The sequence below is a fragment of the Vipera ursinii genome (genome assembly GCF_947247035.1).
Source record: "Vipera ursinii genome assembly, chromosome: 2".
NCBI lineage: Eukaryota > Metazoa > Chordata > Lepidosauria > Squamata > Viperidae > Vipera > Vipera ursinii.
In genome coordinates this window covers 97735116-97758811 of record NC_139513.1, presented here as the reverse complement: position 1 = coordinate 97758811, position 23696 = coordinate 97735116, and the positions used below count along the sequence as shown (strand labels likewise).

Here is a 23696-nt window from a genome sequence, read left to right as displayed (position 1 = left end):
ACCTGGAGCCTAACATTCATCAAAGATAATTTCCATGAATTGCCTTTCACTTGATTTTATTTGGAAATGGGGTGCTGCACTACTTTCTTATCTGATTAAGAATATAAGAAAAGTGGCTCATTAAAAGTGAGCCTATTAGGCTAGAATGATCAGTAGATTCTAGAATAGAAGACAATGAGTTAGCATGAAATCCTGTGGATGAATGTAATTAAGAAAAACTCAGTGCTACAATTAATACGATTATGTTCATGTTTCTTTAGATAATAAAGATATTAACCCAAATGTATCTGGTCACTGCAACTTTGGGTTTTTTTCACTTATATCTAACTAAGGCACAAATATGTCCTGGCAATATGTATTTTTTGCCTTACTCCTATGACCATGTCTGTTATGTATTGGGCTCAATTGTAACACCACATGGTAAGCTAGAGCAGCTAATGGCTCTCCAGCAACCCAGACTCCAGGTCTCCAGTGCTGCTATTGGCTGCCCCTAGGCGGCAATGGGTTGTTTTAAACCTATTGGCTGCCACCTAGGGGCCAGGCTATAAATTGTTGCAAGCTGTAGCCCAATTCTCAGTTCAGATCCTGCAAGCAATAAACCATGAGCTTTGTTGAACTCACTTGCCTAGTCTCCTTTCCTACGCGAAGAACTCACTACACAACACTGGCGACAAAGGTGGGATCCTGCTTCTCCAAAAGAGCTGAAATTCACTAGGGGAGAGGCAGCGCACGCCTGGAGGGAAAAGGCATTTCCCCCCCACCTATGGTTGGCTAGCAAGCCATGCTAGTGACCATGTGCTCAGCGGATTCAGTCCCTGGGCCTTGGAGAAGCAGGATCGAAAACCATAAGAACCAGCTGAAGACAGAATGCCAAAAGTTTTGAAGACTACACGAATTAGATGTCAAGCATCCAGAGGGATGGCCTTCCTACTTGTCCCAGGTAGAAAACTACCTCCAGGCAAACCAAGTTGCAGAAGATGGGCTGAAGGCCGCCACACTGCTCTGTGTGGCGGCCCAGCTATATTCAAACCTGGCAAAAAACCTCTTCGCCCCGATGCCACTGGAGTCAGTTTCCTATGCGGACCTTAAGAAAAAGCTGGGAGAGTATTTCCAGCTGAAGATGTTGGTGATTGCTTGGCATGTCAAGTTTGAACAGTGAATGCAGCAGCCCGGCAAAACAGCGTCAGAATACATCACGGCCTTCAGGCAGGCCACACAGCTCTGTAAATTGTCTGACGTAAAGGAGCGACTGCGAGACCAGCTCGTCTGTGGCCTATGGAACTGAATGCTTCAGGAAAGACTTTTTGCCAGACCAAATTTAACCTTCATCGAAGCCCAAGATGAAGTAATGGCAGATGAAGCCACTGGGGGTGAAGTCCAAACAGTCCAGCCCATCAAAATGATGAAACAAGATGAAACAGTCCACCATGAGGACGCCAAATGCTCAGAGGAATCTTCGGAGGAAGAAGATCCTGAAGTCAACAAGCTTCACAAGCAACCTGACACACAGAACCGCAGCAGCAAACAGCAAGAGAACACTTACAGGGCAGTTCTCTTACCAAGATGTAAAGGTTGTGGCGGCAGCCACCAACGCGCTGATTGCAGATTCCGGTCAGCCATGTGTAGGGCCTGTGGCAAAACAGGCCACATTGCAGCCATTCGCAGAGCTCGCCAGAGGGACCGGCCACCCAAACACCAGTCAGAAGATCCAACTAGGAGAGGTACCGGGGCCCAGGGTCCATTTAGTGTGGGGTTTTGTAGAAGCCATAGAAGTGTATGCCACACCGGGGCCCGACGCCCCCTCAAACCTAAACTCAAACTGCAGGTAGAGCTACAAGGAGTCCTTTGTAAAATGGAGTTGGACTCTGGCTCTGCTATCTCCATTATTTCCCTGGACACCTTCAATTTTGTGTGCAGTCGCAGTAGAAAATGGGCCAAGCTAAGGCCCTCCGACATAATTTTAACTGATTTTCAAAATGCTCAAGTCAAAGTTAAGGGGGAAGCCATCTTGGCCATAAAATTTAAGGGTTTTTATGGGCACCTGGATGTCATAGTAGTAGGAGGCCAGAGAACAAATCTCATAGGACTCGATTGGTTTGATGCTTTAGGCATTCAAATAACTGGTATCAACCAGACACAAGCTACAAACCTTTTGTCAGTTTGCGAGGACTTTGCAGACATTTTTGATTCAGCCCTAGGAACAGGCCCGCCTATCTCATTCAAGCTAGATCCCAACATAGTTCCCATTAGAGTTAAGCCTCGAAGGGTCCCTTTTGCCCTCAAACATAAAATTGACACAGAAATAGACAAGCTTGTAGAACAGGGCATTTTACAACCAGTTGATGGTGGGGAGTGGGAAACTCCTATAGTCACTCCACTTAAGGCCAACAGAGAAATTAGAATATGTGCAGACTATAAATGTACAATTAACAAAGCCCTTAAACAACACGCTTACCCTGTTCCAGTGGTGAACCACATTTTAGCTTCTTTGCAAGGAGGCACTATTTTTGCTAAATTAAATTTAGCACAGCCTATCAGCAACTGCTGGTTGATGAGGCCACAGCTGCGGCTCAGATGATCATGACTCACAGGGGGGCTTTCAAAGTAAAGTGTTTACAATTTGGAGTTAGTGTTGCTCCAGGCATTTTCCAGGGAATCTTGGAACACACACTTAAAGGCATTCAGGGTGTTTGCCCTTATTTTGATGATGTACTTATTGCTGGAGAATCTACAGAAGTGTTAGCCAGCAGGCTCAGGGTTGTCTTACAGAGGCTTCGAGAAGCAGGCCTCAAATTAAAGAAGAGCAAATGTAGTATTGGGGTTCCTTCAATGGAATTTCTAGGATTTCGAATTGATGCTAATGGTATTCACCCTGCTGAATCCAAAGTGAAGGCCATTCAATTGGCTCCTAGTCCTAAATCCAAAGGAGAGCTACAAGCATTCTTGGGCCTCGTCAACTTCTACCATGCCTTCCTGCCTAACAAGGCTGCATTGGCAGAGCCTCTTCACATTCTCTTAGATAAGAAAGCTCCATGGAAATGGACCAGCATTCATGAAAAATGCTTCCAGGACTTAAAGTCACTATTGTCAGTTAAATCCACTGTAACTTATTTCAGGGAGTCTAAACCAGTCTGTTTAGCATGTGATGCTTCTCCATTTGGGGTGGGGGCAGTCTTGAGTCATTTAGAAAAGAATGGAACACAAGTCCCTATTGCATTTCATTCGAGGACACTGTCCTCTGCTGAGCGTAACTACACTCAAATTGACAAAGAGGGACTAGCCATTGTAGCTGGAATAAAAAAAATTCATGACTATTTATATGGCAGGGACTTCACAGTCTTTACAGACCACAAACCACTGTTGGGACTCTTCACAACAGATAAACAAACCCCCCACATACTTTCCCCAAGAATGTTGAGATGGTCTATTTTCTTATCTGCATACACATTTTAATTGGTTCACAAACCTGGTAAAGCAATGGGCCATGCTAATGGCCTCAGCAGACTTCCACTGCCACTAATGAAACCAGCCTCAGCCCCTGCGGCCAGAATTCTCTCCATTCAGGACCTACCAGAATTTCCCCTCCATGCTGGGGACATTGCTGCAGAAACAGCTACAGATAGAAAACTTAGTAGAGTGCTTTCATGGGTACACACAGGGTGGTTAGATAAAAGCCCAGGCTCTGAGTTTCAGAGTTATTTTGTCAGAAGACATGAGCTATCAGCTCACAAGGGGTGCATCCTATGGGGAAACAGAGTCATAATCCCCTCTTCACTGAGAGACAGGGTTTTACAGTCATTACATGAGGACCATCCAGGCATTCAGAATGAAAGCTTTAGCAAGAAGCTACCTTTGGTGGCCTGGCCTTGACAAGGACATTGAGACACAGGTACATGGTTGTTATACATGCCAGCAATCTAGGCCTGAGATGCCACATGCCCCAGTTCACAGGTGGGAAGAAATGCACACTCCCTGTTTTAGAATTCACATAGACTACGCTGGGCCCTTTCAGGGACAGCACTTCCTCATAGTGGTGGACAGCCACTCCAAATGGCTGGACGTAATCCCAGTTGCAAACATGACTACTGCTAGGACCATCCAGGTGCTGAGAAAACTCTTTGCCACACATGGGTTGCTAGATGTCTTAGTTTCAGACAATGGGGCCCAATTCACTGCTGCTGAATTTCAGGCCTTCCTAAGAGCAAATCTTATCAAACATACAACATCTGCCCCTTTTCACCCACCCTCTAATGGTCAAGCTGAAAGAATGGCGAGGACCACAAAGGAATCACTCAAACGCATTGTAATAGGTGACTGGCATCACAGATTGGCAGATTTTTTTACTCTGCCAACATTCTACGCCCTGCTCTGCTACAGGCAAAAGTCCTGCTGAACTTTGTTGGGGGAGGCGACTGATCACTAAACTGGACAGGTTGCATCCAGAGAGAGTGGCAGCAGAAGCCTCTTGACCAAAAATCTCGAGGGTGCTGCAAGTGGGCGATTGGGTATGGGCCAGAAACTATGGACATGGGAATCTGTGGGTTTCTGGTAAAATCACCAAATCATCTGGTCCTCTTTCTTATGAAGTGGGGCTGGAGGGAGGGCAAGTTGTCAGACGCCACATTGATCAACTCAGAAAACGGTTTCCAGAATGGCCTCTAAGCAATGGCCTCCAAAAGTCCCCAAGCTGGCAGCCAAGCCAGCCCATACATGGACTCTCAAGACTCTTCCTTCTTAAGCAATGAGGAACTGGGCATAGAGGAGGGGAGTCCAGAAGTGCAACAGGGATCCCCTGAAGGAGCAAGCCAACCAGACTTTAACAACCACTGTGCCAACTCTGGGGTGGGCCAACCTGGAGAGGCCAGCCAGAGAGCATCTAATTCCTTTAACTTAAGTGCATCAAGAGACACTGGTCTACCTGGCCCGATGGGTAAGCTGGTAGACCAGAAAGTGACTGGAACCCCAAGGCGTTCCACAAGGGCATGCAAGCCTCCTTCTTATCTAGCTGATTATGTTGTAAAATAAAGGAACTATAAAGTTGTCTGTACTGTAACTTGTCACTGTACTGAAACAGTATTGGAGCTATGATGTTAACTGTCTTGTGTGCTATAATGGAAGTCTATTCATTCTGGCTAACCAAAGCTCTAATGTAACTTGTACTGTTTTACAAAAGTTTATTTATTTTATTTATTTTATTGGATTTGTATACCGTCCTATTCCCGTAGGACTCAGGGCGGCTTACAGGGCAGTTAAAACCATGAATACAAAAAATTAAAAACAAATAAAACAATTAAATTAAATTCAAGCCCCAAGAGTAAATCTAAAACCTAGTTAAATTAACAACACCACAGTCTGGACCAAACAGATCGAAGAGCCAAGTTTTCAGGTCCCGGTGAAATGAGCGAAGGTCAGGGACAGTCCTAAGTTCTGTGGGTAGTTGGTTCCATAGGGCAGGCGCACCCACAGAGAACGCCCTTCCCCTGGGAATAACCCGCCGGCATTCATTAACCGGCGGTACCCTGAGAAGGCCCTCCCTGTGGGGGCGCACAGGATAATGGGAAGATGATGCCGGCAGCAGGTGTTCCCTTAGATAGTCCGGACCCAAGCCATTTAGGGCTTTATAGGTCATTACCAGCACCTTGAATCTCACCCAGAGGGCAACCGGAAGCCAATGCAGCTCACGGAGAAGAGGTGTTACACGGGAGTATCGGGAAGCTCCCATCAAAACTCGCGCGGCTGAATTCTGCACCAGTTGAAGCCTTCGGGTTGCTATGATGTTAAGTCTTGTAACTTGTACTATTTGCCAATTATTGCTATGATGTTTGTCTGATCTAAGAGGGGAGGTGTGTTATGTATTGGGCTCAATTGTAACACCACATGGTAAGTTGGAGCAGCTAATAGCTCTCCAGCAACCCAGACACCAGGTCTCCAGTGCTGCTATTGGCTGCCCTTAGGCGGCAATGGGTTGCTTTAAACCTATTGGCTGCCGCCTAGGGGCCAGGCTATAAATTGCTGCAAGCTGTAGCCCAATTCTCAGTTCAGATCCTGCAAGCAATAAACCATGAGGTTTGTTGAACTCACTTGCCTAGTCTCCTTTCCTGTGCAAAGAACTCACTACACAACAATGTCCTTATCCTGTCCTTGTAGCAAGACAGGCCAAAGTCATGCACATTTGTGCAGTATTGTTTCCCTTATTCCGACACTGTTCAAAAAGAGCTTCAAAGGAATGTAAATTGTTAGACTTTGTCACACATCAGCTTGGAGGGAAATCAGCAACAATCAAGGCTGGTGAGCAGTAGAGCAGCAAATTTCATACCCATATGGACTTTTTTTCCTACTTCATGGTGGAATTCTACGAAGCAGTGGAGAAGGACCCTCTATAAGAAGCTGTCATTTTTTTTAATGGAGTGTGCCCAAATTGGAGTTTCCTTGATGTACAGAAAATTTATTTGAAATCTCACATAATGCAAATGTTCGTTTGATTGATTGCTTCAAGTATTTCTAAGATTACCCAACAATTTGATTCTGAGAACTGTACAACAGGAATAAAATTTTAGCAAAAAAAATAAATAACCATAAATTGTAAATAAAATAATCCAGTATATAAAACAGCAAGTCAAACAAAACAATTAAAATAACCAAAAGGGAACTCCAAGTCAGGACTTCATTGCTTTTCTATAAGCAAGCCAGTATGTATTGGAGGGAGATCACTCCAGACTATAGGGAGCAGCCGCTGAAAAGGGACACTTCCTAAATCCAATAAGACGACACTGTTTAACAGAGGGACAGACAGATGGACTTGACAACAGGCAGTTCTGCAATTTCAGTACCCACTGGTGCTTTTCCATCTTTCTCCTTATTTTGCTATGAGATTGCTCTGTTTTCCTTCAACACCTTGATGGCTTCAGTGCTTTCTTCACATCCCCATCTTTTCTTTTCTTTTTTTTTAAAAAAGAAGTTGTGATAGAGGACTGACTTTATTGCAAACATGATGACAGTTGGGCAAACTTGCAGAACTGACTGTTTGACATCAAGTATCATGGTCAAAGAACTGGCAAACCTCTCCCAGACAGTTGAAGAATGTGATGCAGACAGCGGTATACTTTAAAATGCAAAGAGTTTGCTTTTCACACAGATAAAACAAATATTGCAAGAACTAGCAACAGCTAATATTTACATGCACTCAAGATGTGCATGTGTATGCAAAAGGAAATACATGAGATGAAATGGGCTGGAATACAACACAGACACACATAGACATAGGTGTCCATATCTGCCAGGAGAGAATTAAAGGTGCACAGTTAAATGATCAACATTTCCTGTAGAATGTAAGTACAGAAGCTTGCCTTAGCAGCTTAATTCTGCTAATTAATTCTGTAATTAAGAAACACCTATTTTAATAGTATACTGCTCTCTCTCCCTCCATAAGATTAAGCAAGGAAAATGCTACAAAAGCTACATGAACCCTAAGAAAAAACATGAGAAATCCTAGAATATAACATTATTCTTAAACACATCAACTCAGAACAATTAATACTGATTAGTACACTTTAACTATACTTCAGTTTAAATTGGTTAAACACTAGGAAGAGGATAACTATCTTCTCTATGAGCATAAATGGAGTTAATATTAAAATCTATGTTTTTGAAGGAACAGCAACTATTCTAAATTAATTATAGTAGAAAGAAAGATGAATTTAAATCTGAGTTGAGAAATGCAAACTAATTATTCCCCTCCTTAGAGACAGATAATTGGAGAAATGAACCCAGAGTGGAGGATATATAGCTGGCTACAAATGACATTTCATTACAATGAAGGGAAGGATTCTTATATTTCCTCTAGATTAGGGGTTCCCCAAAGAGGTCAATGGGATGATTTAAGGGATTGTTGTTGTTGCTATTATTTGTGCTACAATTAGTTAAAGTAGTATTAGTTAAATGTTTGGTATCATGAAGGGATCAATTAGGCTGAAGCATTTGGGGACCCCCCCTTCTCTAGATGAATGGATGTATATAAAACATCTTGAACACAGACGCTGGGAAGCTTGGATTTATTTCAATGTATTAATTTCCCATGCAAAAGAACAAGAGTAAGGCTTTACTAAATGCCAGTTTTTAAGTTTGGGATCAAATAGGCGACCAGTTTGTATGGGTGGAAATAATAATCCCCCTCTCACAAAGTTTAAGCAAAGGAACTTGAATACAATGAGATAAACTACAACCTGAGCATTAAGTACCAATCCTTGCCCTTTAATCCACCGCCACAGGTGATCAGTGGAGATACTTATTTTTGCCCAGGTTGTGGGGGAAAAAAAAACCTTTTGGAAAGTGATCGACATCAGACTTGCCAAGCTGCTCACAACTGCTCAATCGTCTGGGAAAAATAATCTGAGCCTCATATCCACCTTACTCAACTTGTAAATGTACCTCCACCTTGCTCAGCATTCCTCTTAGCCTGTACTTACACTACATTGTGGTTTGTTGCTATTGCCATTCAATAGTGGAGCAACTTGGGGATTAGCTTACCAGCTATTTCCTGGTAGTGCTTGTAAGAAACAAGTGGTATGGATAGCCTCAATAATAACGTGCTTACTTCCCACACTAGTATCACCCTACCCTGAAGGACAGTGATTGATGCTGGACTAACAATGCCATTTAGGCTAAGTGGAAAACAGCCTTGGTTGCTACAGAAAGGGTGGTACAGATTCCACAACAAAGAAACTTCAGTATAGTGATTCTAACAAAATACCGCACGGGTAATGGCAGCGATTTGTAGGTGTAGACACATAAATCTCCTAGGGTTAATTTAAGCCTATCTTTTCCTGTCATTCACTGACACTCTTTCTTAATTCTAATGTTTCTCTAATACAAAAGCCAAACATTAAAAAAAAAAAGACACAGTAAAAGACCTGTCCTACCGGAGGATTTTTGAGACCTAGAATCATTCATAGGTCACAACATTTTCACCACTCCCTCGGACATCCAGCCGAAACCCGAATTAATCATTAGATTGTCACTACAATCAGAATTAGCCTTACACTTGCTTCACACTTTCTTCATCTCATTAATGCCACATAATCATAACTTTTGGAGCCAGTTCCTGCCTAATTATATCCAACTTGTTCTCTCCATGTTAAGTTACTGTCTACAAATTGTGAACATGCATTTTGTTTGTGATTCTCTTCCTTTAGAGAAATGACAAATGTACACCACGGCTTACTTGTTAGGAGGAAGCAGACTTCTTCCCAGCAGCCTGTGCAGAATTATTATTATTTTTTTTTATCACTCAGTTTGCAATTTGGTGCTCCCTTCCCTAGCAACTGCCTCCATTGCCAGTAAAGACAGCCGCAATCAGACAACTGCTATGAAAACCTACGGAAGGTGTATCTGTGATACCATTGATGATAAGGGCCGTTATGTCTTCTTCAGGTCTTTATGCTTTCTAATACCGTTTTTTTTACATTAAGAATTTGACTTGCAAGGGGGATTGAAAAAAAGCAAAGCAACAACTTTTTTCCAGGAAGGCAGCTTAATTTGACTAGGGGAGAAAGGTGGAAGCTTTTCATCATATTTGCCCTCCTTCACCCTCCTGATTTATTTTGCTTTGCTTTTAAATTATCAGTTGCATTTCTGTTCCAATATTTAAGTACCAGACCAGTTAGAAACAAATATTCAAATGCTGTTCTTGAGCCTTTGTTGCTGACCCGGAAGCCCCTGCCTTGAATCTCTTTCCTGTACTGCTTCATCCTTCGGCAAAACCTTCCCCAGTATCACTGTCGGTGAAGGATTATGGCAGTTTAAATCTAAGAGAGGGAAATACATCGTTTGAAGAAGCTGCCTTGCACAACGTCACGTGTTTTGGAAAGTATTTTTTGAGGTAAGGACCAGGAATCTCTCTCCCTTTCACTCAGTATAAGCCAGACATGTCAAACACAAGGCCCGGGGGCCAGATCCGGCCCGCGAAGTGGTTTCATGTGGCCCGCGAAGCCATCCTGGAAACAGGGAGGGAACGGCCCCCACTGCCTTGGCCCTGGCCCAGAGACCCTCCTTCAGCCAGAGACTCTCAGATCTGTCCCACTCCTGCCCAGGCCCCCATAGACACCCTTGATGTGAATGATGTACAGCCATGCCCACCCAGTAGGCCATACGCACTCTAGCCACGCCCACCCATCGGGCCACGCCCACCCTGGCCCTACCCACCCGGCCCCTTGAGGGCAACCGCAATGCTTATGCGGCCCTCAATGAAATTGAGTTTGACACCCCTGGTATAAGCAGTAGAAGCTGATTCAGGTAGTCCTGGACTTACAATCGTTCATTTAGTGACTGTTCAAAGTTACAACGGCACTGAAAAAAGTGACCTATGACCCTTTTTCACACTTACAGCCGTGCAGCATCCCAATAGGCATGTGATCAAAGTTCAACTGGTTCATACTTATGACGGGTTGCAGTGTCCCGGGGTCCTGTGACCAATGTTTGTGACCTTATGACAAGCAAAATCAGTGGGGGGAAGACAGATTCACTTGACAACCAGGTTACCAACTTCACAACTACAATGATTCACTTAACAACCGTGGCAAGGAAACTTGCAAAATGAGGCAAAACACACTTAGCAGACGTCTCACTTAGCAACAGGACTACCTGTATCTAGTTGTAGAAGAAGAATACAAGCGGTCAGAAGCAAGTAACAGATAGTCCTTGACTTACGACCACAACAGAGCCAAAATTTATGTTGCTGAGGGAGACGGTTGTTAAGTGAATCATTCTGCAGACTATTTTTTTGCCACAGTTGTTAAGTGGATCACTGAAGTTGTTAAATTAGTAACATGGTTGTTAAGTGAATCTGGTTTCCCAATGGACTTTGCTTGTCGGAAGATCGCAAAAGCGGATCACAGGGTCCCAAGCGCCACTTGCCAAGTGTTCGAATTTTGACAACATGAGTGCTGCAATGGTTGCGTGAAAAGCGGTCACCCATCACTTTTCTCAGTGCCATTGCAGCTTCAAGCCGTCACTAAATTAACTGTTGTAAGTCAAGGACTACCTGTAATTCTTCTTCTAGATTTTCATTGCCATGCTGGTAACATCAATTATTTGACCAACTGCTGAAAAGGAGAGATTTTTATGGGCAGGATAAATTATTATTTGGAGAACAAGGAAGAAGAAAAGGAAATAAGCAAAAAACACAAAACCACCCCAAAACACACTGCTGATGTTGAATTCCAGGAGAGCACATCAGGCTAGAAAGGCAGTGCATTTAGGCAGCCATCGCTTTCTAGAGAAGATCTGCCAACTGAGGAGCAAATTCTAAGGGTCGAGGCCACGCTTCTCCTGCAACCGCTGGACTGGGATCAAATCTTGGCATCGGCTGAAAGGATATTCCAGTCTAGATTCTGTTTTTCCCAAATAAAACAAATCCAATTTGACAACTCTACCCTCCCCCATGTCTGATAAGATGCAGAGGCAATGTACAGGTAGTTCTCAACTTACAACAGATCATTTAGTGACCATCCAAAGCTAAAACGGCACTGAAAAATGTGACCTATGACCATTTTTCAGAGCTACCACCTCTGCAGCATCCCCATCATCGTGTGATCAAAATTCGGATGCTCGGTAACCGGTTCATACTTATTATAAATAACCTTTTGTGACGTTCCGGCAAACCAAGTCAATGGGGAAGCCAGATTCGCTTAACAGCTGGGTTACTGACTTTATCAAGTGCAGCGATTCGCTTAACAACCGTGGCAAGAGAGGTTGTAAAATGGGGCAAAACTCTCTTAACAAATGTCTCACTTAACAACAGAAAATTTGGGGCTCCGTTGTGGTTGTAAGTCGAGGACTACCTGTACACTGATTGCAGCGAAGCTATCATGCAATCTGTGGTTTAAAAACGAATACTGCATCTTTCCCCAAGGGGGGAATTCTGCTCACCATCATCGTCAATCCTGAGGGCTTCACCCGTTGCTGTCAGATAGTTGACTCACCTGCACATGCTGCAGACAAAGCACTTGGGATGGTAAGTCCGGCCCAAGGCTGAGATGACCTCTCCACTGATGAAGTCTTGGCAGCTGTCACAGCGGGTGCCGTAGAGCTGCTGGTAGTCATGGGTGCAGATGTATTCCCCATTTTTAAAGAAGAAGCCAGACTGCGCTAGGTCACAGCCACACACTACAGAGGGGAAAGTACACACAGAGATAGAAAAGTCAGTCCTTTCATCTCTCCAAATAAGCACCTTTCTCTTTTAAAACAACAGTCACTTCTTGAGGTGCCATCCTAAGGATGGGGTGCCTGTGTCATGCCTAAAGCCTTGTTTGTCAATCGAAGGGGAGACATTTAGGAGTTAAACCCTGTCCACACTTCATAGCCAAGGTGAATGGATCCACATTTTGTACAGTAATTTTATTGGCAAAAGCCCCATTGCTTTTTTCCCAAAATATAAGAGTTGTGTTTCTTCCATAAAACATAATGACAGAGTTGGAAGGGACCTTGGAGGTCTTTTAATCTAACCTCCTGCTCAAGCAGGAGACCCTATACCATAGGTAGGCAACCTTGGCTCTTTTATGACTCGTGGACTTCAACTCCCAGAATTCCTGAGCCAACATGGCTCAACTTGGAAACTCTCCCTTTCCCCCCACAGCATGGCTGGCTCAGGAATTCTGGAAGTTGAAGTCCACAAGTCATAAAAGAGTCAAGGTTGCCTACCCCTGCCCTATACCATGTCAGATAAATGGTTGCCCAGTCTTTTCTTAAAAATCTCCAGTGTTGGAGCACCCAAAACATTACTTTTAGGAAGACCAAATACAGGGGAACCAGCCATATTTAGGAATTCCCATCAGCCAGTCGAAAGCTGGCTTCCTTCTTATATCTATGACCCCTGGCTTCCAGGCCGTTTCTAATCTCAACTCAATGTACTCGGTCATTCATTTTGCAAATTGGAATGGCTTAAATGTGTCTGCCGAATCACCTCCTCTCAACTCAGCCTATTGGCTCTCTAGTATCTAAATATTAGATAAAGCAGCCTGAAGCAGGATTATCTGAAGCCGCCACCTGTTTTTTTTTTTATCCCCTCACTGACACCTGAGGCTCGACTGGTGCCGGTATGTGAGAGGGTCTTTCCATGGCGCAGCTTTGGCAGGCCCTGCGCCTCAGGAAATCCTTTGGCTTCTCCCTGATGACACTCTTCCTGATCAAGCTTGAAAGCTTTTCTGCTCCAGCATGCCTTCAGCCAGCTTTTGTCTTCTGCCCTGTCAGTTCCATCTTTGCTATCCAAATTACATGTTCTGCTCTCTGTTTTTGTTTATTGACTTTTTTTTCATGTACATGTTTGCTGGGGTTGTCAAGGGCCCGTGTGTGTGTGTGTGTGTGTGTGTGTGTGTGTGTGTATGTGTGTCTGCTCGTGCGTGGGGGATCACATTATGCAATGCTCTCCTAAGGAGAGGGTGTGTCTAATGAGATGCTTATGTGTAGGAGATTGTGCAAAACAATCTTTGGAAAACAAGTTGGGCAGGAAGCCACGCAGAATAATTATGGAGGTAAAAGACTGCTTTGGTAGCCTCGCTGCCCACTCTGGATGACTGGCACTGGGCAGCGTGATCTCAGTACACGGATGAACTCCCTATGTGAAAGGTCCGTCTGGTGTGTTAGAATTGTACCAGTGTTCTCTAGTGCACAGGTCACCCTTAGATACTATACAAGTGCCTGAACCAGTTTTGAGTTTCTCTGCAATGATGGACTCCGAGTCACCTCAGTGAAACCATTTCTTGAATTGTAATGATAAATTTCCATCCTTCTGCCACCCTCCTCTGCCCGTCATCAAACAGTAACTTCTTATCTACCATCCCTACTCCCTACAGACTCTAGGAGGGCAAGATCCTTCTTGCAGTGCTCTATAATGCCCCTGTTGTGTTGTTAGCACCATACAGTGAAAATAGAGCAAGGTGAGGGTGGGGGAGATGTTGTGAAGAGAGATTTCTGCCGAGAGAAAGCCTGGCCTGGGGAATTGTCTGTGAGCCTTGGTGCATGACGGCAACAAGATGTGCCCTTTTGATTGACTACAACCAAACAGGTTGAGAGGCTGAGTAGGCTAGCAGAGGGGCGACTGGTGTATTGGATCTTTAATGGCAACTGGTGCCATGGGAAAGAATGAGAAATACATTGAGTGGAGTTCTTGTCTTTTCAGTGACCTTGGCCTGTAATTCCCCAGTGAGGCAAGGGAGAGAAACAAACTGGCAATGCAGTGAAGAAATGGCTCAATTACTACACTCACAAGACATGACCCACTGAAAGACAGATAATCCGAGCAGTAGTTTTTGAAGCATTTTGCAATGTTACAGTCACACAGGCAAGCTTGCCTCAGTTTACCGCTGTCATTCTGTAGTCGCCAGTAAGAATACATTTGGGAATTTCACTCCCGTTACATTGGGAAGACCCAAACTGGGATAAGTTCCTGAACAATTTTGAGTGGGAGGGGGAAGACTACATTTATTTTTCAAATAGAGTTTGCTGGGAAGGTTAAAAAGATGAATGAGACCAAGATAAAGCAATAGCGGGAACATGACCAATGCTGAATTTAATTTTAAGAAACAGAGTTAATTCATTTACACCCCACATCTCCATGCTGCTTCTTACCTTGCCTCTCTCCTTTCAGTGATCTCATCAGCTTCATCCAACTAAAATTTTCCCAATATTCCCATTCCTCTCAATCCATGCATTCATCTTTCATATATGCAACATGCAATCTGATCCTCGTTGACCAAAACATCTCCATATACTTTGTTGGTATAGAATCCATATTAATCCTTGAGGCTCTTCTTCTTGTTTTTTTTGCCACACGAGTGCCATTGAATTCTATTTGTTTTTATGTTTCTCCTGACATACCTAATACTGATTTCCATATGGCAAACTTGACAGAAGTGCATTCTTACATGCAGATACTTTCATGCTTCACATTTCGTTCCTCTCACATTATCAGACATCTTCTGTAAATCAACATTTGTACATTCCCACATTCATGCATCTCTCCTTCTGCTAAGGAACAACAACAACAACAAAAAGAAAAACCCAAACAAAGCCAAAAACAGTCTGGACACCTACTGTCTGGCACAACGCATCCAAAACTTTGCTCTTTCCTTTTTGCGCTCCTTTGATTAGAATTCTGATAAACAACTTCCAGGTGTACTAAACAAACTAATTTCCCTGTGATTCATTTTTGTTACTGCTCCTTTTGTGCCAGAGAACAGTAATGGCATCCCTTCTATTGTCAAGCACGCACACACACAAACACAAACACAAACACACACACACACGTTGTGTGCAGCCGTTCCATAATGACACCATATTCATACACATAGTCCTTGGCTTACGTCCATTCATTAATGGCATCCCTTCTATTGTCAAGCACGCACACACACAAACACACACACACACGTTGTGTGCAGCCGTTCCATAATGACACCATATTCATACACATAGTCCTTGGCTTACGTCCATTCATTCAGTGACCATTACAGTTACAGCTGGAAAAAAAATGGATGTACACAGTGGTGGGATTCAAATATGTGAACAACCAGTTCTCTGTGTGGATGCTGCTTCCAGAAGTCCATTCTGGGCCTGGGCAACAAAAAATTAGCTACCGGTACTGCCGAAGTGGTGTGAACCAGCTGAATCCCACCACTGGATGTATGGCTGAGCTTAGAAGCTCTGGCTATTGCAGCAACCCCAAGGGCATGTGATTACAATCCAAACGCTCAAGATTCCCGGCTTGCAATTATAAGGTTGCAGGTAGTGCTGGCTGATCACAGGCAAATTCAATGGGAAGCCAGCAGTCAAAGTGCAAGTCACTCCAATACGACGCTCCTGTTTTTTCTCCTGTCTGGTGCACCACACCCTCACCCACACATGGCCTGCATTGACCCTCCCAAACCCTCTCCTGACTTGCAGGTGGCCTGCACCAGTCATCCCAGATCCTACCCCCAGCCTCTGACTTGTATCTAGACCAGAGGTCCCCAACCTTTTTGGGCACCAGGGACCGGTTCCATGGAGAAAGGTTTTTCCACGGACCGAAGGGTGCATGGTTTTGTGTGCTGCCTGCATCTCGCAGATGGGGCTTCGCTTGTTTGTGCGGACCGGTTGCTGGCATGCTGTGGCCTGGTACTGGTCCATGGACCGGGGGTTGGGGACCCCGATCTAGACTGCACTGGCCTCCCCCAAGCCCTGTGGTGCTCTCAGGCTCCTTACTTGGGCCTCATTTCATGACCCGCTGTGCATCTTGAGGTTTACAGCAGCAACTGGGACTGCTGAGACTGCCATTGCCAAAAGATATTGTGCTTCATGGCTGCATTGCTTAGCGATGACAATCCAGGTCCCAATTGCCATTACAATCCGAGGATTATTGTGGTATCCTAGATTTCTCCAATTATCTCAGCTACACCTGCAGAGCCAATATTTTCATAGCATTTATGTTTTTCTTGCCTTGATTTTTCCTTGGGCATTAACACTTACAGGATTTGTTTAAGTCCCACTTTTTGATTTACAGCTGCCTTTCTCGTACATATATCTCAAATCATTTAAAGCATTTTTATTTTTGATGCCACTTTTCCTGCTCGATGATCTTCACTTACCCTCATCAATCACTTCCAAAATAATGCTTAAATTCCATCAAAGAGTCAGTTTGATGTAGTGGTTAAGGCATGAGGCTAGAAAACAGGAGACTGTGAGTTCTAGTCCTGCCTTAGACATGAAAGCCAGCTGAGTGACTTTCGACTAGTAGTCCTTCTCTTTCAGTCTAACCCACCTCACAGGGTTATTGTGGGGAAAATAGGAGGAGGAAGGTGTGTTCGATATGTTCATTGCCTGGAGTTATTTGTAAAAATAATTAAGATGGGATTAAAAAATATTTTTAAAACCCCAACCTGCATTTTCTTTGCCTCTTTCAATCCTTAACTCCTCCTTGTTCTCCTTGATTGCAACTATATTTTCTCTCCATGCCTATTATTCAACAATTCTCTCTTGCTTTCATTTTTTGCAGCAATCTTCATTCAGTCATTCATTCATTCATTCATTCATTTTTTTCCCCTCAACCACTTCATCTTTCCACCAAGCATCCTTCTCTTTACTTCCCATTAGGGAATAAGGATTTCCTTTTGCTTTGGAAGCAAACAAAGAGGGCTGCCAAGTTCTCTCCTAGTGGTTCCAAGTACCTTTTGAAGCTGGAGACCGGCTGAAGTCTTTGTCTAACAGAATAATCAACATCAAACTCCAGGGGACTGGAGACACACACTTTTCCTGTGGTGTTCTGAAAGCCTGCATAGCCAATAAAGTCTAGGAGCATGAGAACATTCAGATTTGCTAGAATTCCACCCCCCCGTACATAAATCATCCCTGTACTGCTAAGAGAAGTTGTTTTGTATAGACATACCTGGTTGCAACCCAATGAATCAATCAAGGTATTGCCCTTGGTCTGAGTTATGGACTAGGAACTCATAATACAGCTGCAATATGACATGCTGATTCTTTTTCTCCCCCCTATCTGTTGTTCATTTTTCTCCTTGGAGGCTGATAAACAGGATGATAATACTGCCCCACAAGTAGGCTATAGATGAATGTAAGTGTATGTGTGTGTGGGGGGGGCGCTCTTTCACGTTGAAGGAAATGTTTACTAGTTGGATTCCCTGGGCTATAACATATTACCTAAAATGACTGCAGAAATAGATTGTCTCAATGAAAGTCCCACTCACAACCGCAGAAGACTGATTTTGGGAGATGGGTGTATCTATATATTTGAATAACTGAATAAAATTTTAGGGTGGATTAGACAACGTGCATGAGTTAATTGCACAACTAAGCCGCCATCATGCCACAACAGTAATAATAATTCTATGTTCCTGCAGTAAAGAAGACTTCTTTTATTAAGTACTTTCTACATCCTTTTTATCCTCAGATATAATGATGATTGAGATCAGAGGTCAGATATTGTGAATGTTTATGCAACATTAAAAAAAAATCATACCTGGGTTTCTCTAGGTGCTTTAAACTGCTATTGATCTCTTCATTTACCATGGTTTGTTTATTGAATATTTGTGGAAGATTCTCTGAATGAAATCACATTTACTTTCCAAGTTGAGTACACCAACTTGGGGAAAAAAAACTAGTAATGAATTTTTTAAGAGTTGTAGAAGGCTGTTTCTTAAAAAGGGGTAAAAATGATTTAGTATATGAACAAATGCTCTTTGGAGCTACTTTCTCAAGGGGCTTGGCATGTAAAAGTTCCAGTGCACTGAATTAGAATATAATAGAGCTGGAAGGGACCTTGGAGGTCTTCCAGTCTAGCCCCCTGCTCAAGCAGGAGGACTTATACCATCTCAGACAAGTGACTGTCTAGCCCAGGGGTAGGCAACCTCGGCTCTTTTATAACTCATGGACTTCAACTCCCAGAATTTCTGAGTCAGCTATGCTGACTCAGGAATTCTGGGAGTTGAAGTCCATGAGTTATAAAAGAGCCGAGATTGCCTACCCCTGGGCTAGCCTCTTCTTAAAAATCTCCAGTGATGGAGTGCCCACAATTTCTGGGGGAAAGCTATTCCACTGATTAATTGTCCTCACTGTCAGGAAGTTTCTCCTTAATTCCAGGTTGCTTCTCTCTTTGGTCAGTTTCTTGTCCTGCCCTCTGGTGCTTTAGTGAATAACGTGACCCCCTCTTCTTGGTGACAGCCCCTCAAATACTGGAATATTGCTATCATGTCTCCCCTATTTCTTCTTTTCTTCAGACTAGACAAACCCAAGTCCTGCGACCATTCTTCCTACGTTTTAGTCTCCAGGCCTTTAATCATCTTAGTTGCTCTTCTCTGAATTTTTTTCCAAACTCTCAACATCTTTTTTGTGATATAGTGACCAAAATTGGCTGCAGATTTCCAGGTGTGGTCTTCATTCCCACTTGCTTAATTTCTGGACCTGCACAAGTTTGTTCGTTGCATTCAAACATGTTTTGCAATTCTAATCTAAAATCTTGTTTAAATCAGCATGCATCCTTTCTCATCACAATTAAAACAACTTGCACCTACTCTTTGGGATTTGGAAAGATAATATGCAATTAGATCTCAGTTTCAGTGTCTGTTTTGGATGACTGAGGACAACTTGGGCAATACATAAATACAGTTTTGCAAATAATCAGTTGCGTGATCTTGCTTTGTGAGATCCATTGGGTGGGTGTGGGGATACTCAAATGGCTTTCGGTTATCTAGAAGCCCCAGGTTAAGGTTCTTAAGATCCCAGGAGAAGGAGGAGGTGGTGGCAAAGGTCAAAGAAATATGCTCCTGTACATAGCAGGTCAAAACATCTTATTCTCCTTATTCTCTTATTCCCCTTCATTGGTAGAAACAATCTTGGTTTGGCAGAATGGCTGTGAACCTTCTTCTCATTTGTCATCAAAGAGAAGGAGGAAGAGTTATGGCATAATGACAAAGCAGGTGTCTTTCTATTTATAGGGCAAGACATCCTGGGATTTCTGAATGGAGACATTCAGTTGATGTGAGTTCTATTAGAACAGACATGTCAAGCACAAGGCCCGGGGGCCAGATCCGGCCCGCGAAGTGGTTTCATGTGGCCCATGAAGCCATCCTGGAAACAGTGAGGGAATGGCCCCCACTGCCTTGGCCCTGGCCCAGAGACCCTCCTTCTGCCAGAGACCCTCATATCTGTCCCACTCCTGCCCAGGCCCCCATAGGCACCCTTGATGCGAACGATGTAGAGCTGGCCATGCCCACCCAGTAGGCCATACGCACTCTGCCCACGCCCACCCAGTAGGCCACGCCCACCCTGGCCATACCCACCCGGCCCCCTGAGGGCAACCGCAATTCTGATGTGGCCCTCAATGAAATTGAGTTTGACACCCCTGTATTAGAATATCTTGCTAACCACCTTTAACTGAATTTCCTTGGGTAGTTCTGATTTGAGATAGAGGTGGGGAAAAATGTCTACGAGCTAAAACTTCCTGATTGTCTGAAATAGTTAAATATGAGGAAGCTTTGTGATTAATTATGGGAGCTTCATATAAGCTGAGAACAAGAGGCAACATTTCACAGAAAGACTATTTTTGCCCTTGTTTTTAATTTAATTGCAAAAACATCTAGCAAAGTTTGGATGGAATTCCTTGGGCAATCTGCAAATGAACTGGATATATTGTGCAATTACATAAAAACCCCGTGCAAAAACAATTCCCACGAAACACTTTTGGAATGTGATGTGCAGCTTGTACATGAAAATTGCACTTCAAATCATATATATTTGGTTAATATCCCCTTTAAACAACATTTGGCTGGTATTTTAAATAGCTATTACTTGTCTTTTATGTAATAGTATAATAAGTTGAATTCATTTTCAAACTATCCCTGTGGAAGAAGTTTTCTTCCGAAATGCGTTTTGTATTTTTTTACTTTGCATAAAATAACAAATAAAAAGCCAACCAAAAATGTTTTGTTTTCCTATGAGGTCTTTCCTTTTCTGTATATTTACTTAATAACTAAGCACACTTTGTTCCCTTTTAGAGTAAATACCAAAACAGGCAGCATGACCAAAGAGACACTACTTTGCTTATTTAAGTAAATTGTTACTGTTCCTGCCCATTCTATATTTTAAGAATGAATACCGTGGCATTTCTCTGCATGTTTTTCACCTATCATTTCATGTATTAGTGCATGTCCTCATTTTCCTACCATGCCATATAATGCCCTTCATGAAACTTTGACTGACAGGAGCCACATGTGACACTGCATACAAAAGTCTTGGCCATCTTTGGAATTCTTTCTCATCATCTGTTTCCTATTATATGGGATAGTTTTCAAATGCCATATGTGATCCTGAACGTATTTGGAGACTAAATTGCCTTCTGCTGAAAACTGAATGTTGTGAAGTACTAAATTATGTCCCTGCCCTAGTGATGGAAGGGTGAGTGGGAGGAGTAAAGCAAAGAGGCTGAAAAATTAAACCCAGAACAGATGTGAGTGGGCTTCTTACTGCATATATTTGAAACAGCTGTTCTAATGAGTAGTAACCAGAGCTATAAAGGGTACAACATGAATTACAAGAGATTCACCCTATTCCCAATTCACCACTTCTATTACTTTAACAAAACAGTGAGTTTTTCTCACATTAGCTAGCACTTGTGTCTATCATCAAACAACACAATGGCCTGCACCAATGCGTGCATACAAATTTATTTGAAATGATCTATTTGCCTGTGAGAGAATAACCAATGGGGAACCTGAGGTCCTGCAGATATTTGGGAACTGCAGTTTCTAGTATCCCTCACAACTATCATCTGGGTCTGGAAATGCTAGGGGTTGCATTTATGTCTAGAGACACAAATTCTTGGGTATGTCGGAAAGAGACGGAGAAAATGCAGAATTGATCTTGGCCATAAGGAAAATGTTGAACAAGCTGTTATCGGGGGACTTGCAGAAAAGATTAAATAGTTCTGAGAAAGAGGAAAATGTATGGAACGAAGCCCAATGTAATCCCACCTTGATTTGTTTATTATATGTGGAACAAAGGGAAATTTGGATAGGCTTTCAAGACTGATATCAGAAATTCCAGGATAGCTCTTGGTTATTCTACCTTACAATTCTTGAGAGAGAGAGAGAGAGAGATCATTCTTAGTTTTTTATCAGATTAGCAGGCATGACTTCCTCCCGAATATCTTTGAAATTACACATCAGTGAAGATTCTTAGACTTCTACTAAAAATCTCTAGGTAAATTCATGAAAATACCACTGTAGAGGCTTTAGGAATGAGTAATAGACTGGGTTTAAATGGACATCTCCAGTTTAAGCAGGAACCTTCTCACTTTTCCTAACCCCAATTAAACCCAGATTCCTTCTTTTCAAATTTCTATATGCTATCAACTCCACCTACTAACCTATACTGTGGCCAAAGGAACTCATTTATCAGTATTCTGCAACTGCTTAAGGACATTCAATTTAGTTTGCAATGTATGTCTTTCCAATTATAACACCAAGTTTTCAAGGATCGAGAAAGAAGACAGACATGCCTCCGTTAAAATGTTTTAATTGCATATTTTTTTGAATTGTTAAGAGTAATTGATTGAGACTGTAGGAGTTAAATAAATAAAATAATTATATAAATAATCAATAAAAATAAATAAAGGCACCATAACCTCTGGCCCTTTCTCTTCACTCAGTAAATGGACCTACTGGCATCCTATACTTTAAATAGGTTCACAATCCTGTCTCAGCTTGGAACAACATGGAGCACTTACCCTGGCATGTGAAACATCTGATGTGGAAGTGATTATTCTGGACACGCACCACCTCGCCTTTGCAAGTATCTCCACAGCGATAGCATTGAATTATGGTGGGACGCCCCCCAGAGTTGTATGGGTTTTGTTGAAAAGGAACTGCTGGTGAAAGTAAAACATACAGCTTATTAGTGTGGCACAAGAGGGGGTATATCTCAAACCAGTTGACTATTTAGCTAGTTGCTCTTTACCTATACATACAAACATAATTATACTCTTAATCATGTCTTCCTTCAGATGTTCCCTGTACTGAAAATGATTTCCTGACTATCGAAGGCCATTTCCCCTAGTGGCTTGCAGCTTATCATAGCATCAGTCAGTCATCACCGAAATTGCAGAAAACCTGCCCTCATTGCAATTATTTTGGCACAGTGATAGTTGGAGGACTCTAGCGGATGCTACAAGTCACCAATGATGAAATTACCTAGCAGAAAGAGGAGCTAGCCAATCCTTTGTTTCAAGCAACAGAAAGATCAGAGGCAGAAGTTGGTTGAGAAAGGACGAACAAAGGCTGAAAGCAGTTTACGTATTTTGCCTATTGTAAACAAACTCGTTTAATTCAAAGTCTCAAGCCAATTTACAAAGAACAAACATTCCCCCACCCATTCTTCATAAACTGAAGCTGGAAAGAACACTTGATGAGAGCTATTTTAAGGGCCGCCATTTGACACGTATTGCTGTTCCTTGGAAAAATAAAAGCAGAGGGTCAAGAAGTTAATTTTGTCTGAGGATTGCCTGCTTGAGGAGGTCTCGAATTCTCCTGGGATTCACACACACAGCAGATGCCAGGGACTGATTTGTTCAGGTTAGTTCAACTAGACCTGAGAATTCTACTCGGAAAAATGTCTCTGCGGCTATGTGTATCACAGAGAGAGAAGAGAGAAAGAGAAAAATAAGCTGTTGGTTTTAGAAAGCCCCAAGAGACTTGGCTGAGAGATGAGCTTTCCTGGTTTCTTGTCTCCTGAAGTTTGCTCGGCCAGGTAATCTGTGCTGCAGATTACTGGAGGCCTCTCAAAATGACCAAACATTCTTCCCAAACCATGCTCTTGAGAACACAGCACCAACGATAATGCCATCCTATCAGATAAAAGGAGAGAGAAAAACCCCTTGTTATCAGGGGGATTGTTTGAGGACATCAGAGGACAAGACAGCCTGTTGAAAGCCTTAGAAACGCTCTTTCTCTGACACACACGCGATGTACTTTCAGTCTGGCAACTCTAGCGATACCAGTCAATGGTTTTTTTGTGCAGTTAGTTCATCTTTTTCTCCTTACAAGTTAGTTTTTAATATGTGCTAATGGGGGGGAAAAAGGGGGAGAAAAAGTGATGGAAAATATTGGAAGATTATACGTGGAAGATGATAACTGAATCTCATAAGTGAGTCAGGAAATGAG

The 23696-nt window shown here is 42.9% G+C and overlaps 1 protein-coding gene across 1 annotated transcript in view; it reads right to left on the bottom strand.

Moving 5' to 3' along the window:
* Positions 1 to 23379, bottom strand: part of ABLIM3 (actin binding LIM protein family member 3) — a gene marked incomplete at its 5' end in the record, with an annotated part of 92867 nt that extends 69488 nt beyond the window's left edge. The window contains 3 exons of the mRNA XM_083353374.1: positions 11979 to 12162; positions 22265 to 22405; positions 23229 to 23379. Coding sequence (XP_083209500.1) covers positions 11979 to 12162; positions 22265 to 22405; positions 23229 to 23379 — 476 coding nt within the window. The remainder of the gene's footprint in view (positions 1 to 11978; positions 12163 to 22264; positions 22406 to 23228) is intronic.
* Between the last annotated feature and the right edge of the window lie 317 nt (positions 23380 to 23696).